This window comes from Malaclemys terrapin, chromosome 5 (assembly GCF_027887155.1).
Source record: "Malaclemys terrapin pileata isolate rMalTer1 chromosome 5, rMalTer1.hap1, whole genome shotgun sequence".
Lineage (NCBI taxonomy): Eukaryota > Metazoa > Chordata > Testudines > Emydidae > Malaclemys > Malaclemys terrapin.
This window is the reverse complement of record NC_071509.1, coordinates 114,781,928-114,798,452: the sequence shown is the minus strand read 5'-3', so window position 1 is coordinate 114,798,452 and position 16,525 is coordinate 114,781,928. Positions and strand designations below refer to the sequence as shown.

Sequence of the window (16,525 nt, the reverse complement as noted above, 5' to 3'; positions counted from 1 at the left end):
CCATTTTAAAAAAAAAAAAGTCCCATCCCCCCCGCCCACCCTCCACTGACAAGCTACCAACAGGATTTAATTGGACTATGCAAAGGAGTTTACATTCCCAATTTGTGCAAGGAAAAGCTTCTAAGCAAAACAAAGAGCAGCACAGAACTAGGTGCATTTCCAACAAGATGCTTACATTTCAGAGTCTTATTGCTAAAGAGATTAGCTGTCACATGCTCCCACACTTTTTCCTTCAACTTCTTGTGCAACATTTCAGAAGATCTAGACAAGAGTTGGCTAGATTCAATAGAACTTCAGCCTTGTTTGGAATTAATCTAATAATCACAGAGCACACATGATAGGAACACTAAAAATAAAAATGAGTTTTTCTAAAGTGTAGGATACACCTAATCTAAACTCCACCTTTATTCCTTACTATAACTTCTCAGAAGTTTTTGTTGATTTGATTTAAGTAATCCTGCTAGTAAATATGAACCTTTCATAATTTCCATATGCTAAACTCTCATAATTCTTTTACTTGTTAACCACAATCCTTTTTATGTTGTATATTTATATGTTTAGTGCCCTATACCTACTGAAACTGAAAAGTTCTTTGTCCTTCAATTGAACCTAGTACACGAAGGGAAAGTGAACCCAGTCTTAGAATGTATGTAATCTTTTACCCTGATCTTACTAAGATAGCCAAGACATCTTGGGAAGGGACCCTACGGAAGTATGTTAAAATAAATAAGACTGGGTAATTGGTAAAGGGGTGCTTATAATCTCAACTATGTTCTGTCATTTATAAGGGACATTTGTCATCCCAGATGTTTTCTGCGATTTATGAAATTATGACCCATTGAAAGACGTTTTTAACTCAAAGGAAGTGCTTATTACAACAGGTTTCAGAGTAACAGCCGTGTTAGTCTGTATCCGCAAAAAGAAGAACAGGAGTACTTGTGGCACCTTAGAGACTAACAAATTTATTAGAGCATAGGCTTTCGTGGACTACAGCCCACTTCTTCGGATGCATCCGAAGTAGTCCACGAAAGCTTATGCTCTAATAAATTTGTTAGTCTCTAAGGTGCCACAAGTACTCCTGTTCTTCTTATTACAACAGGTGTTCTTAATAACTGAATTAGAAATTCCTTTAGCTTATCAATCACGTAAACTAAGTTTCCATAAAATAAATTCTGTAAGTAATTACAAAAAACAATACATCAAAAACAGAACACGTAGTGAAATTAAGAGTGGGAAGGTAATTTTTGCCTCACACCCTATAGAAGAAAGGAGAGTTTGGGAGTTAGTTTGGGAATAACCACAGCCAGAATTCCATCAGTTACCAAGGAAGAGAACAGGGTGCCGTCCTTTCACCATTAACAGGAGGAGGTAATGAAAGTTTCCTTTATGTAGTCTAATACTGTATTAATCTTTAATCTTTTTAATTAAATAATTCCATTTGAGCCTGTTATTTTGACATCTCCCTTTGTTATTAAATTCAAACACGTTACAATCAAGTGAATGGCTGAAATGAGAAAAAACACAACAGCCGCTATTTTCAGAAGTAGCGATTATGAGCGGTCAATTTGAACTTTTAAAGGGGCCTGATTTTCTGAGGGTGGGTGCTCAGCACTTTCTGAAAGGCAGGCCCTTTTGACGTGGCTCAAGTTGGACAGCCAAAACTTGAGGCGCCTGTGGTGGAATGCGAAAACTAGGTGGCTTCGTGCGCAACATACCTTACCTCAGTTGGCAACAGCCATACTTGGTAGTGCATTAAAGTATCTTAAGGAGAACACATCTCTTATATCTCTCTCCAGGAAGGAAGCTCTGTAGCCAGTCCAAACCTGGTACAGAAGCCTTACCTGCTAGTAGCAGCCCTACAACGTAATGTGTACAGAGTACACAACAGCACCCAAAATCACTAATTACGTTTGAAACTCTTGACCATTATAAAGGTTTTAACATTATTATTTGATCTTTACATTATAGTAGCACAGAGACCAATTAATTTGGGGACCCATTGTGCTAGATGCTGTACAAACAGTGACTGACACTCCCTCCCCTGAGAGCTTACGCCGCTTGTGTAGGGAAAGCCCCTGGCGGGCCGGGCCAGTTTGTTTACCTGCCACGTCCACAGGTTCGGCCGATCGCGGCTCCCACTGGCTGTGGTTTGCTGCTTCAGGCCAATGGGGGCTGCTGGAAGCAGTGCGGGCCGAGGGACGTACTGGCCGCCGCTTCCAGCAGCTCCCATTGGCCTGGAGCAGCAAACCGCAGCTAGTGGGAGCCGCGATCGGCCGAACCTGCAGACGCAGCAGGTAAACAAACCTACACAAGCGGCGTCCCAAGTTTGGGAAACACTGCTATAGAAGATCATGGATAAATCTGTGAGCTAGCCCCATCTCTTCTATTATGCCCAGAGATCTGCATTCACTTGTATAGGTTCTCGCATTGCAGCTAGTACTTGTATCAATGGGGTACTTTTTTGTCACACGAGAACTTGAGTCAGTCTTTGGAATGGGGGCAGGGTGGAAGTGTCTGTAAGAAGAGAAGAGATGATGTCTTGGCAATGAAACCACTTTCTCAGCACCTTGCTGTCTATATTTTACAAGACCAAACCATAAAATGTTTCTCCCCCACGAATACTGATATCTGGTTGAAATCTGTTCTTTGCTTACATTTTTTGGCACAATTTTCAGAAGTTCTATAGCTCCTGTAAATTCCATGTAAGTCAACTGAGGTTAGCACCTACGAAAAACAGGCCACAACTATTTCCAGTCTAAACTGAATATCAAACTCAGGTAATGGCGAATGAAAACATGTACTCATTTATACCTAGTCATCAGAAAAATTGCAGTTTTCTGATTTGTGCAGCCAGCTAAATATCACAGAGGTACCTTATATTCCCAAATTAGGATTTGTTTAAAGTAAGGAAATTCTCAGCCAAAAAATGTTAAAATTAAATTAAGGCTAATACCTATCATTAACTTAGGGATAAAAATTCATATAAGAACATTGTATTTAGCAAAACAAAATTAAAAAACCAAAGCAAGAAATTCAGAATTAAAGCATACAATAAACCCAGATATTTGGATGTGCATATGGAAATGCACAATTAACTTACCAAACTACCTTAAATATATATTTAGCACTTTGCCCTTTAGCACTAGCATGAAAAAAATCAGAAATTCAGACTACTGTTATCCATCAATAATAGTGTTATCTGTGACAAGAACTAGAATGATTTATTCTTAATTATAGTGATTATGCCACATCTAGCCTTATTAAATGTCAAAGACACTCCACAGAAAATGTTATTTAAAAAATTCCTAAACACAAATAGCTCACTGAAGGCAATCATTCCCCACTCTGTGAGGGCCCAGCCGTGCAAGGTTGCTGAGGGTGCTCAGTACCCTGGTAGGCAGCAGATTGAGCTTTGTGATGCTGATCCAGTGTAATTAGATGTAACCAACAATGGAGACAAGAATCAGGAAAAGCCATTGCTCAGGTACACTTTTTTAATCCCACTTGTGAACTCTACAAGTTCATTGGCTGTTTAAGCCATAGGCTGGAGCCCTCTCAAAAGTTCTTAGAAAAAGTCGACAACCCAAAACCAGCAGCTTACCAAGCAGCTACAAGGGTCACACAAAAGATGGGACACTGAAATTGTCCAGAGTCAATATTAAGGTAGTGTGGGTACCCTACCTGTGAATTTGCATATTTTCAGATGTTTGGGTTTCTTGTAAGCTTACTCTAAAATTTCCTGCCCTTTTAATGGCTGCTTTTTGCTACTCACAATTGGCTTGTAACAACTTTTACTTATAAAAAGTTTTACAGTTTGTCTGTGAATTACTCTGTATAGTTTCACTAGTATGTGGAACCACTAGAAAATGAGTTGTTTCATGCTGGTGAGTTTTGCTCTGAGTTATTCTCAGACTCTTCATTCAGCTTAAAAAGATACAATATCCTCTGTAGCTTTTAGATAGCTGAAGATCTGAGCTGGACAAAAAGACTTAACACAACTGTAACACAAACATCAAACTCTCCTCTCTGGCACCTTGACTCTTGTATTCACCCTTCAACTCCAAGATCACCTAACTCACCACTGCTCTATCACCAGCACCACCCCACCCTCAAGTTTATAATGGATTTTATTTTCCCATTATCACATTCAACACTCCTTCCTGCCTTTCAAGGCTATACAAACTCTGCCTCACACCTCATATGTAGTTGCCTCCCTTCCTTTCTGTGTGCTCTCTATGACTATGCTATGCAAATTTAACTTTTCTACAAGCAACTATGCACTCTCTTGCATTCCATACCTAGAACATCCTCCCAAGTGTGAGCACTACAGTCTTCAAATCCTTCTCAAAATAGTTACACTTCCATCACTGTCCTCCACTCCAGCCCTCACTTGGGACACCAAATTATAAGGGTAGATTTTCAAAGGCAAAAAGGGCAGTTAAGCACCTGACCTCTCTTGAGCATCAATAGGAGTTGAGTGCCTGACCACCCTTTGTACCTTTGCAAATGTCCCCTTTGTTAAAAAATGACAGGGAACTAAAGATGATGCATATGTAACAGTAATCATCCCATGTTCGTTTTCATCCTCTCACTTTGTCAGTTTTTGGTATGTTAAATATAATTTAAAATGGTAACGTCCTTTGCCATAGCACATTCTTCTTGTCCATAAAATACCAATCCTGTCTGTTGGACTGTATAAATAATGCAACACAAGGTAAGGGCATGCTTTGTGACTACAGGGGACAGAACCTTTCACTTCATTGGATCCAGTTTGGTCAAGACCAGTGGAAAGCTTTTGTTGCTATTCAAGAGTTATTAGTGGCATCAGTAAGAATATTTCCACCTGTATCTATATCATGTCTGTTAATGACAACAGATAAGAAAAGAACTGAACTAGCCATGGAGACTCAATTTACTCTTAACAGAGCAACATCTAAATACATTTAAAATCTCGGTTTAAGTGACTAGTTTAAGGTTAAATAGCAAATCTGTAGCAAAACCAGGAAGAAAATTCCTATCTCCTGAATCCAAGAGTGCCTGTGCTTGAACAAGTAGACACAGTTTCCTCCCATAAAACACAAGTACCAGAATTTTAATTTATACTCTCACATCTGTCTGTACCCATCTATTATACTTAGATTGTAAGCTTCTTGGGGCAGGAACTGTTTTTTTTGTTCTGTGATTGTACAGTGCATAGTACAGTGAACTCCAGGTCCATGCCTAAAGCGTCTAAGGGCTATGGTAATACAAATAATAATTCACCAAGTATGGCGAGGATTACAAAATAAATATTTTAGCAAGGGTGAACATGTTAAAAGTGATATATTCACAATAAAATGAGTTTAATATTAATGAGACTATAAAGGTAAGTTCCACTCCACAAAGTTTATTTTCTTCCATATTGAGAATATTACCAAAACATATATTCCCAGTTTATTTTGTACACCTCTAATAAAATATCCCAGTATATGGTATAAATGATATTACCAGCAGCTTCCCCTGCTCATTGATAAGAAGATTTTATAAAAATCTTCGTTCATGTTTGCCTGCAGAGTAGATTGTCCCCCCACCCAAATTCTGAAGAGCCACAGTAGTTATTAGCATTCCACCCATACCACAATGCACCTCATTGGACAAGCCTGCCAAAACCCGGATCCATAGGACAAACACATGCCAGCAGTTTGTGAAATCCTTTCTGCAACGCTTGTCTTACAGCACACCTGTAAGGGACTAACACTCCACACCATTTCACTGTTCCACGTAATCTGGAACAAAGACTGAGGTGGCCTATAGAAATATATGGTATTAACAACCTGGACTTTCCCAAAAGTTACAGGCCCATTTTTAGTTTTATGGAAGATTTATTCAGGAAAGTGTATTAAGCATTCTTTACTATCCTCCTTTTCTGGCATGGTGCATTTTATACAAATTTTCTATTTTTTAAAAGACAAATGTTGAAATATTTGGTTTTTAAACTTTGTTAGTCATTGAAAATATTCCAAAATAGTAAACGAGAAAAAATTAAGCACGGTATGTGCAACATACAGAGCACAACAAATGCATTAATAAAAAGAGAGAGAACAAGACATCAGTCAGGTGTAAACACAGATTCATATCTGTGCCCTTAGAGAATCTGCAGCTTTTTTTTTTTTTTTACTTCTTCAGTGGATCATTTACTTTCAACTTCAACATGAAGTCGAGCATTCACTAAAATAGACTGTCAGAAATGAAGAATCTAAAAACATAAAATTTAAAGTCTGCTTCAATAATTAAAAAAGTTCAAGTATATTTCAAGTGAAGAATAAAGAGCTGCCTCCAATTCTTCATGGGTGACCACATCCTCTTCATGTGTTGATAAGTATCCATTAGTTGTAACAATTAATGTTGGCAATACATTTTGTTACTTTGATTGCTTTAAAAACAATTTTTTACTTTTCAGGTCCAGTAGAAAAATTCAGCAGTTAGATGCCAATATCTCCACTTTTTAACGTCCTCTACCTGTTTTGAAAGAGAAAAGTGTACATTAAACAATTCATACCTTGAAGCAAATGTCTGAAGTGCACAAATATTGCACAAATTATTACACTGAGAAGCCAGCCATATGCCCCATTTTTGCTCAAGTTAGTTTTGGTCTTACACAGAAATACAGAAAACTGAATTTGGACTAGAGAATCTGTTGTGAAGTGCAGAAACTACCATACAGGTAATTTTTTGCATAAAACTAGTAGAAATTTGTGCTTCTTTACAAGACTGATGGCAGAAAAATTAAAGTGAATCAAGTATTCAATAACTGTTTTACATGTCCTGAAATTCTCTTTTAAAAACACCCTGAATTTAAACAGTACTCTTACCCCTGAAACCACGGCCTCCACCTCCACCTCTTCCTCCTCTGAAGCCTCCACCACCTCTTCCTCCTCTGAAGCCACCTGCAAAAAGGCAAGGAAATAAGTTTTCAGAAGTTAATTCGCAAGTCTGTTCTGTACTAAGAATGTACCAAGTTACTGCGCAAACATCCTCTGTACGAGAAAATTAAACAAAAATAACTGTTAAGACAAGCAAGGTTTAGTGTTGACCACAGTCCCCTTCTCCACGAGCCACCGCAACTCCTGTCCCAAAATACCAGAAGGCATTTCAAAATACCAGAAGGCATATCAAAAACAAAACGTATTTGGAATTTCTATACCAAGCCATTTTGGACATATAGAGAGCCAAAATATGCTAGTTTTTAAGTAAACAGGTAAAGTTTTCAAGACACCATAACTTTGAAACTGATGTTTCATATGAAACTTCTCAGAAATTATCTACCCTTGGCGGAGATGCAAAATAAAGTTTTAGAGCAAATTTTTCTTTTTGGGAAGTTAGATGTTTGTGTGTACAGATGCATGTCAGAGAAAAATCAGTCTTTTAAGCAGAGATCTACCTTTGACCTTATTTGTGGAGCAGCTACCACAATGAAGTTAAATGTAATAAAAGATGGAAGAGATCTAGTAGGTCATCCAAGCCCACACCCCAAAGCAGTTTACCATACACTATTTTTAAGTATTTTGTCCAACCTAGATTTTAAATGTGTTGTGAAATTGGGCTTTTGCCATTAACTTTGGGAATATATTCCATCATCTAATAGATTTTACCACTGGAAAACTATCACTGGTATTCACCAAGTTTTCTTTTTCGTAATCTCGTGCCTTTGTTTCTCCATTAAGTCATACTTCACGAGCTTTCACTATGGTCTCAAAGACATTGTATTTCTTTAAAAATATACTAATGAAATGAGTGCTTGCTTGGCTGTATGTTTTAATAAAAAAAATTGTCATTTTTTTTTTTTTTTAATAGACACTTACCTCCACCTCTACCTCCTCCTCTTCCACGTCCTCCTCTACCACCTCCTCTTGGAGCACCTTTCTCACCCGGAGGCCTAGGCAAAAACCTTTGCAACGGCAATAGCTTTGCTGGGTCAATATAAAACTGCAGGAGAAAAGCACTGTTAGGCTTCAGGAACAGCATAACATGAGTGCAATATTTGCCACCTTCCTCCCTCTCTTCTATACATGCAAAATTTGGGCTTATTTTTTCTTTATGTCATCAGCATTTTTAAAGTCTTCTTTGCAAAGAGCGACATCAAACACCCAAAACTTTTAAAAATGTAGTTTGTGTCAAGATCATAAAATTATTTCTGTAACAAGATTAAGATTTGTGGTTAAAAGAATAGATTTTGCAAAGGCACCAATTTTTTTTTAAAAAGAGGTAGCTAAAAAAAGTGTATGTGAGAGCAGATAGTTAAATGGATTATGAGAATTTTGTGTTCATTTACGTTTCCTATCAGTGTTAACAGAGAACTACTAACTAGAGAAATAAACAGATTAAAGATTTTTGGTTAGAGTGTCATGTAAAAAAGAGAGTAAGTTCCTTATGAGACTAAATGTATATTAAACCAATGCACAACACAAAAATAGTTGTTTACTGCATAAGGTGCCAATTAAACATGCACTCTTAATGTTTTTCACTTCAATTATGAATGTATTTTTAGATTATGTGGTGATAGAAAATTCAGATTATATAAAGGTTTATTTGGAAATTCTTCATAAGGTTATATTTTCTTCTCTCGCTGAATATATCAGAATAATTTTATGCAATTAAGATACCCACCTTTTGTAATTTTTTAAAGGAAGAGGCCTTCATGTTCTCTGACAGTTTAACTGAAAAATACTGTTAGTTTGTTTAAGGAACATAAAAGGTAACTTAACTGCATTTATAATTCTCTGTATAAATGGACAGAGGTTGGTATTCTAAAAATGAGGTTATCAATTTAAATCACAGCCAGTGATTTTTTTCTTTACTGTTACACTCATGATTACTATAAGTGAAAGATTAGAGACATATTTCTATTCTTTTCAGTTTACTTTGTGCATTTGACAGCATTTTACGGACATGGTTAAATCTTAATACAGAAGGAAGAAACTCAGAAACACACCAATAGGGGGAAGGCTAAATGATAATAGTAAAATGTTGTTGCATAACCACACATTTGGCAGGGGAAGAGACTAGATTTCAATGTCTCTGGCATCTTGACAATCAAAGACTGAAAAAGTAATGAGCTGCAGATTCTAGGTGGTTCATTTTTTACTTGGGAATGTATATTCTAGTAGGAGAAAACTGTTCCTGAAATTCAAGTACAATCCTGATGCAAATAGTAAGTCAGTGAGTTAAAACATTAAGGCCAATATTCTGAAAACAGAGTGCCAAAAATTAGACACTAGATAGGGACTTATAAACAGGGCCGCCGAGAGTGGGTTCGGGTCTCAGTGAAAAAAAATTTTCGGGTCCCCCAGCAAGGGCGGACCGGCTAAACAGGGCCGACCAGAGGGGGGAAAAGCTGGGGAAGCCGGGCCCCCTTCCGGACCCCAGTAATTTGTACCAACTTCCCCCACCCCACCCCCCCATCGGCCCTGCGTATAAATTTAAGTATCCTGATTTTCAGATATACTGAACACTCCAGTTCCCAATAAAGTCACTAAGAACTGCTAGGAGGTCTGTATGTTTGAAAAACCAGGACACTCAGCTAGGTACCTAAATATGGACTTAGTAGCCTAACTTTAACCATCTATGGTAAGTGAGAAAAAAGGAGGGAGAAAATTTAGCAGTAAAACTAAAAAGGACACAATCTATTAAACTTGCTTTGTAGGTTTCTGCTCGTCTTTCAACCCCCCTTTAAACTCATTATGAATATCATCAATAGTAAAGTGAAAAAAGCAGCAAAACAAAGTCATAACCCACACACAATCCAGAGTCACCACCATTTGGAATACCAAATTAATGTCTAAAATGTATGCTTGCGTAGCTTATTGAACACAGTATTTTCACCTATACGTAGGTTAGTATTTGTTTAATACACTTTGCATTAATGAACAAATTAATGTATTTTAATAATCTTTAAAGCAGATTAAACAGCCTTTACACACAGCCTATAAAGTAAGTAAATACCACCTTTATTAAAAAAAAAAAAGATATGGAGAAAATGAGAAATGAAAGTCAACTAACTTGTCCAAGGTCACACATGGTGGTAAAAAATCCTGACTTCCAAAACCCAAACTTAATCTTCAACACCACCAGTGTTTCAAGTTCAGATATTCCAGTACTAAGTGCTGGGGGAGTTTTTTGTGGGGTGAGATGGAAATGGAATTGGTTGAGTTTTTTTAAGCACTGATAATTAGGATGATTCAATCCTATTACCAATACCCAGCACAGGGGACTCCACTTACAGATGTGAACTATACAAAATATATTTGCAAAAACCCCAATGCCTGCCTGTCTTGTTCTATCACTACAGTCATAAAGTTAGTCTGTTTTAAGATATTATAGATTATCTGCTGCCCACGTGGATCCACCATCTCTGCTTCTCCTGCAGCATGCCCTTCAGTAGATCCATAAACAAGTTTTCACAGAAAGTTGAGATGACCCAGACTTATAAACAGTAGCAAAGTTTTATAAATGGAAAATGCCATCCTTGTGGTTCATAGCAAAAGGAAAAACACCAATAGTGATGTAAGGACCCTCCAAAACCAATATCTACTCCTGAGGGCATTCTGCGTCAAAAAAATTAAAAATTCTGCGCACCATATTTTAAAATTCTACATGTTTGAATTGTCAATAAATAAATGCAGAAGCTCCAACATGGCAGTGGGGAGCACAGGCCACTGGCTGCACGAAGGTGGAAGATCACCCTTCAGCCTCCCCACACACACACCCCGACACAGACTCAGCGTGAGGCTGCACCCGACCCTGACTCAGCACAAGGCCTGGGCCTGCCCCAGAAACACCCTGGGGCCCTGTCCCTCTGCACCGGGTGCACCACGTGTGGGACAGGTAGGCTCAACTAGGCAGGATCCAAGTGTGTGGGGGGCAGAGGGGGGGATCCAGGTGTGGGGTGAGAGGATTCTGTGTGGGACAATCTGGGTGCAGGCAACTAAGTGGGGGGTCTAGGTGTGGGGGGGAATCTGGATGCACAGAGGCTCATTGGGGACGTTCCAGGTGCAGGGGCAATGGGACTCTGCAGGGGCTTCCAGGTAAAGGTTGCTGGGACTCAGTGGAGGGGTCTGGGGGTCTTAGCAGGGGCAGAGGGGCTTGGTGGAGTGGGGGGTCTGGATGCAGCTAGTTGGTGGTCAGTGGTGTGGGGGTCTGGATGTGGGGGCTCAGGTTGGTGCAGGGGGTGGGGAATCAGGGTAGGGGTTTGGGTGCAGGGATGCCAGTGGGGGGTGATCTGGGTGCAGGAATGCGGGTCCGAAGGTCTGGGTGGAGAGGGGCTCCAGATGCAGGGGTTGAGGTTCAGGTATGGAGGGCTGGGGGGTTCCGGCTGTACCGGGTAAGGCTTGGCAGGGTGTCTGGGTATGGGTGGATGGGGTTGGGTGGATGGGGGAGCAGCTCCCCATATAGTGACCCCTCCCCCACAGCTAAGGAGTGATGTGGGCTGGAATCAGGGGAGGATGCTGAGCTTCTTGAGGCTGGTGGAGGTTTCTGGGAGTGGGTCTGACACAGCCCCAGCCACTCCTTGCAGGGGAAGAGGAAGTCCTGTCCTCTCCTGCCTCCAGCCCAGCCGGGACTAGCAGCTGATCCCAGCTCAGGATAAGAGCCGCTGGCTGGGGTGTCCCCAGCCCCGCGGTGATTTACCACTCTGCCAACTGCTCTGGGTGCCCAAAACATTGTATCTGCACTGCTAGGGAGTGGTGCATGACTGCTCAGGAAGTCATTTTTCTGCGGGGAAACAAAGCAATCTGCGGGGCACATGAATTCTGCACACACGCAGCAGCGCACAATTCCCCCAGGACAAAATAACTATCTATTTATAGTGCTTATATTAGGCACAAGTCAAGAAAAAAGAATTCAGTCTTCCAATGCCTAAAACAAAGAGGCTAAGGGCTTCTTTAACAGAAAGTTATAGCAATACAACTTAAGGTGTGAATTTAAAACAATATAATTATGGTGGTAAAACTCCTCTTGTATAAACACTTACCCCAATAAAAGAGTTCCTTTTTTTTTTTTTTTTTTTTTAAGTTTAAGCTTACGTCACTTTGGAAGGAGTTTCAGGTAAACCAAAAAAAAGCCACCACTGTACCAAAATAAGTGTCCACGCTATATTGGCATATCAGTTTGACTAGTAAACATTCTCATGTACACATGCCCTATGCTATTTTGAAATGGCAGAGCAACTCTCTTCAGTTACTGGCTGTACCACAAATATCCAGAACAATCAACTTTTGAAGGATACAAAGTCTCTTAGCTGTCCAAATATTTCATCCACTTTGCCAATCTGCTCTTTATTATCCAAGTAAACTGGTGCATTGAAATAAGGCACTCTGTTTTCTTCCGTCGTGCATTTACAAACAATGTCATCTTCACAAGGATGCATGAACTCTCCCAATACTGTAGTAAGGAAAAAAAGATGTACTGAAAACTGGAACATTCATTCCAAACGAAAATGAGTACAATCTCCCGAGATAACTTACTAACTACACTTTCAGGAGGTCCTTGGTCATATCCTCTGTTGAAGCCTCCGCGTCCACCCCCTCCACGCCCAAAGCCACCTCGTCCACCTCGATTGAAGCCACCTCGTCCACCTCGATTGAAGCCACCTCCTCCACCTCGATTGAAGCCACCTCTGCCTCCTCCGCCACCTCCTCTGCCGCCTCCTCTGCCTCGAAAAGACATTTTCTACCTGGTAAATGGGAAAAAGTCAGTCAATTAAAAAGAAAAGGTCAAGGGCACTTCATGACTTACTAAATTTCCAAGTTAGTTAAGACCCCAGAGTACCATACAACTTTGTTTGCCGATTCAACACGTATTTATTTGGCTCTTAACTGAAATATATGTTCACTGCTCAACTCAAGATTCCATCTAAAATTAAAGCTACCACAAAATCCATTCATAGAAGCAGAAGGGAAGGATTTTAGACTGGAACTTTTTAAACACACAGTGCTGTTTGACAAACTTCTCCCCCTTATTTTTCTAGGACTGGACACTGCAACAGATTTCAGCTATGACACAAATTAATGATTGCCACAAAACAAGCACTATTTGGCATACATCTGCATTTTTTATCCCGAACGTCCCCAAAATGAATCTTATTTACTCCCAGTATTTTTGCAGGCTAATTAAGAGTACACAGAGACCAAATATTTCATCCACATTGTCAATCTAGGTAAAATCCTAGTGGAGATGAGATAGTTTGTAGTTTTCATCTGAGTAGGCAGGACAAATTAGGATATGTCTACACTGCAATAAAAGACATGCAGCAGCAAGTTTCAGAGCCCAGGTCCACTGACTCAGGCTTGGGCTGCAGGACTAACACTAGCAGTGTGGACATTTGGGCTGTGAGGTCTCAGAACTGGGCTTCAGCCCAAGCATCTATGCTGCTATTTTTAGCCCCACAAAATGAGCCCAAGGCAGTTGACCCAGGCTCTGAAACTTGCTGCCACAGGTCTTTTATTGCAGTGAAGACTTACCTTTAGGGTACATGTAAAACACCTGCGGCTGGCCCGAATCAGTGGGACTATAAAACTGTAGTGTAGACATTTGAGCTCAGGCTGGAGCCCAGGCTCTGAAGCCCATTGCTGCAGGGGTTTTACTTTAGTGTAGCTGTACCCTTAGGGTAAGTCTACACTGCTATTAGACACCCACAGCTGGCCCGTGCCAGCTGATTTGGGCTCATGGGGCTCCAGCTAAGGGACTGTTTAATTGCGGTGGAGGTGTTTGGAGCTCTGAGACCCTCCCACCTTGCAGGGTCCTAGAACCCAGACTCCAGCTCAAGCCTGAATGTCCACATCATACTTAAACAGCCCCACAAAGGCCACTGACAGGTTTTTAACTGCAGTATAGACATACCCTTAGAAGGCTCAGAGATAGCGGGAGCCTAGGGTTTACCTTGACATGCTAACTCAGGGGAAAACTACGAACTGCCTCGTCTGTACTAGGATTATAGCACAAGTTAGCTGAGAGGAGCTGAGACATCTTTCCCTGGCACAGACACAGCCCGAAGTGACTTCAGCATATTCCACACTGCAGGCTACTCACGTCAACCTGAGACCCACGGGGCTAAGGCATTATTAGTAACATAGACGATGGGTTTTACTCAGAACCCATTGGAGGTCCTCACCAGGAATATTTTTGCCCCCTCCAATACTAAAACAGACAAGATATTATAATAAAAATTGCTTAAGGTCCCTTGAGGTGCTCGGGGCCTTAAGCAATTGCTTAGTCTGCTTATGCCTAGTGCGGGTTCTGTGTTTACTGATCAACACAACTCTTTGTCAGATGCATACGGGTCCCAGCCTACACCGCCAGCTTAGGCACAAGGCACAGCAGCACCTGGCCACACTCGGGGCCTGGCCCCAAGACTGCTGGGTTCTCTCCCTGGATCTCCCCAACACCGGGCCAGCAATTGGGGAGCAGGGATCTGCAGCCACACCCCGCAGCAGATAGAGAGAGAAGGCGAGCAGTTCGCACGTGGCAGCCCACCTCATAAGCATAAGCCTGGCGACGGGCCCCCCACAGCAGCACCAGGGGAAGGTGAATGGTCTCGGGGAGGGTTAATGGTAGGTAGCACCCTAAGACATGGGGCATGGGCCGGGCCGGGGGGGGACCTCATACATAGAATGGGACCCAGCCCAGAGACAGGAGACGGGGGAGGGAGCTCTGAGGTGCGATGGGACCCAGCCCAGAGACGGGGGAGTCAGTATTTAGTTCTAAAGAGACCGTTAACACCGTTACTCAAAGGGCCGGAAGCTTCGATCCTCCGACCCCCGAGCAACGCAGGCAACTAGGAGAAAGTAGCGGCAGCCCCCAGTGCGAGCACCCCTCACTCACCCACCACAAGCACCCCACGTGGCTCCTTACACCGGCCGCTACCGATGTCGTCAACAAACCGCGCCCGAGCAGGGGCGCGCGCCTCGAGTCCCCAGCCAATCCCAGATGCGGGCAGAGGAATCTGCCGTAAAGCAACGGCGGTTTTTCACCAACGCGGATTTGCTTTTGCGTCAGTTAACACGTTCACGACAGTTTGGGAGCCGCGGCAAGCGCCGCCCGGAGCGCCGGCGCAGTACTCCAGAAACGGGGGCGGGCGGAGAGCTTGCTGCGGCGACCAATGACAGAAAGCCTCCCTCCTTCCCGTCCCCGCCCCCTCCGCTGTGAGTGGCGCCCAGAGGAAGAATCTCTTCCTGTGTGGTGACACAGAGGCGGGAAGAGTAAGGAGGCGCATGCGCAGGAGTGTGGCGTTGGCGTTTCCGTCTTCCCTAACTAATCCTGACACAGCCGCCCCCCTGTCCCCGCGCGCGCTCTCAGGCCGCTGCTTGCCCCGCTCCGCGCGTGCTGCCAGCAGGCCAGGCTCCCTGAGCGGGCTGGAGCTGCGCACGGGGGGCGCGTTCAGGTGTCGCTGCTGTGCTGTGACTTGGCACTGTGTCCTGCTCTAGACAGATGGGGGGCGCATGCAGAGGAGGGGGCCGTGGCTAGCCTGCCAGATTTGCCACGAATCAAAGGAACAGGCCCGGCCCAGCCAATGGATGGTTTCACGCCACACTTCGAGGCTTTTGACACAACCCCCCTTGACACTATCATGAGCAAACTCGGGAGACTAGAGGGAGTCACTGTTAGGTGGGGGCACAACTGTACTGAGTGGTTCACTTGCAGGCTGGGGGGCTGCATCTACTGGGGTACCTCGGGGGGCTGTCCTGGCTGGGGCTGATACAATTTGGCTTCCATAGCGGCTTGGATGATGGCATGAAGAGCATGCTCCTAGAAGTTGTGGATGACACCACGCTGGGAGGAGGAGTAGGGAGGACACTGTTAGAATTCGGAATGATCTTGATAAATTGGAGAATTGGTCTGAAATCAGTATGATGAAATTCTGTAAAGTCAAGTTTAAAGTGCTAAAAAAAAGGGGGGGGGGGACAAATGCACAGCTGCAAACTGGGGAATAACTGCCAGCCACCAGTACTGCAGAAAAGGATCTGGGATTATAGTGACTCACAAACTAAGCACTAGTCTACACTACAAACTTATGTCAATAAAACTACATTGCTTAGGCGTGTGGAAAATCCATACCCCTGAGCAACATATAACTAGGGCTGCTAACCCTCCCGGAATTGGGCTCCATCTCTACTGAAGCCAATCCGGAAGATTTTAGGCTGCTAAAAGTCTGAAGGCACAGTGGGGCTAAGGCAGGCTCCCTACCTGCCCTAGCTCCACGTCACTCCCAGAAGCGGCCAACATATCCAGCAACGGCACGCCCAGGGGGCGGGGCTGGATTACCCAATAGGCAGACCAGCTCGTGTTTAGGACACCAGCAAAGCAGGGGGCACCCAAAAAAATGAGATTTTTTTTTTAAAATGAGATTTGATATTTCAAAAAAAGCATCGAAATAGTCATCATGGGAAAAATCAGAACTTTGTTAGACTTCCTTACACTCCACTATACAGTCTTCCCCTGTTTTTCTGTTCTCTTTTTATTACTTATCCCCACCTAAACCAGGGGGGCGTCC

General features: G+C 42.5%; 1 protein-coding gene across 2 annotated transcripts; it reads right to left on the bottom strand.

Moving 5' to 3' along the window:
* Nucleotides 1-5,366: 5,366 nt before the first annotated feature.
* GAR1 (GAR1 ribonucleoprotein) lies at nt 5,367-15,060 on the bottom strand. Of its 2 annotated transcripts, none has more exons than XM_054030961.1 (7): nt 14,857-15,060; nt 12,501-12,709; nt 12,263-12,417; nt 8,647-8,706; nt 7,842-7,965; nt 6,852-6,926; nt 5,367-6,498 (listed from the first exon to the last, which is right to left on the bottom strand). In XM_054030961.1, the coding sequence occupies exons 2-7, from the start codon at nt 12,700-12,702 to the stop codon at nt 6,485-6,487; spliced, it is 630 nt and encodes a 209-aa protein (XP_053886936.1). In that variant the 5' UTR covers nt 12,703-12,709; nt 14,857-15,060; the 3' UTR covers nt 5,367-6,484. The 2 variants fall into 2 exon arrangements, with proteins under 2 accessions (XP_053886936.1, XP_053886937.1); XM_054030962.1 differs by lacking the exon at nt 14,857-15,060 and adding an exon at nt 12,805-12,830.
* Nucleotides 15,061-16,525: the final 1,465 nt, after the last annotated feature.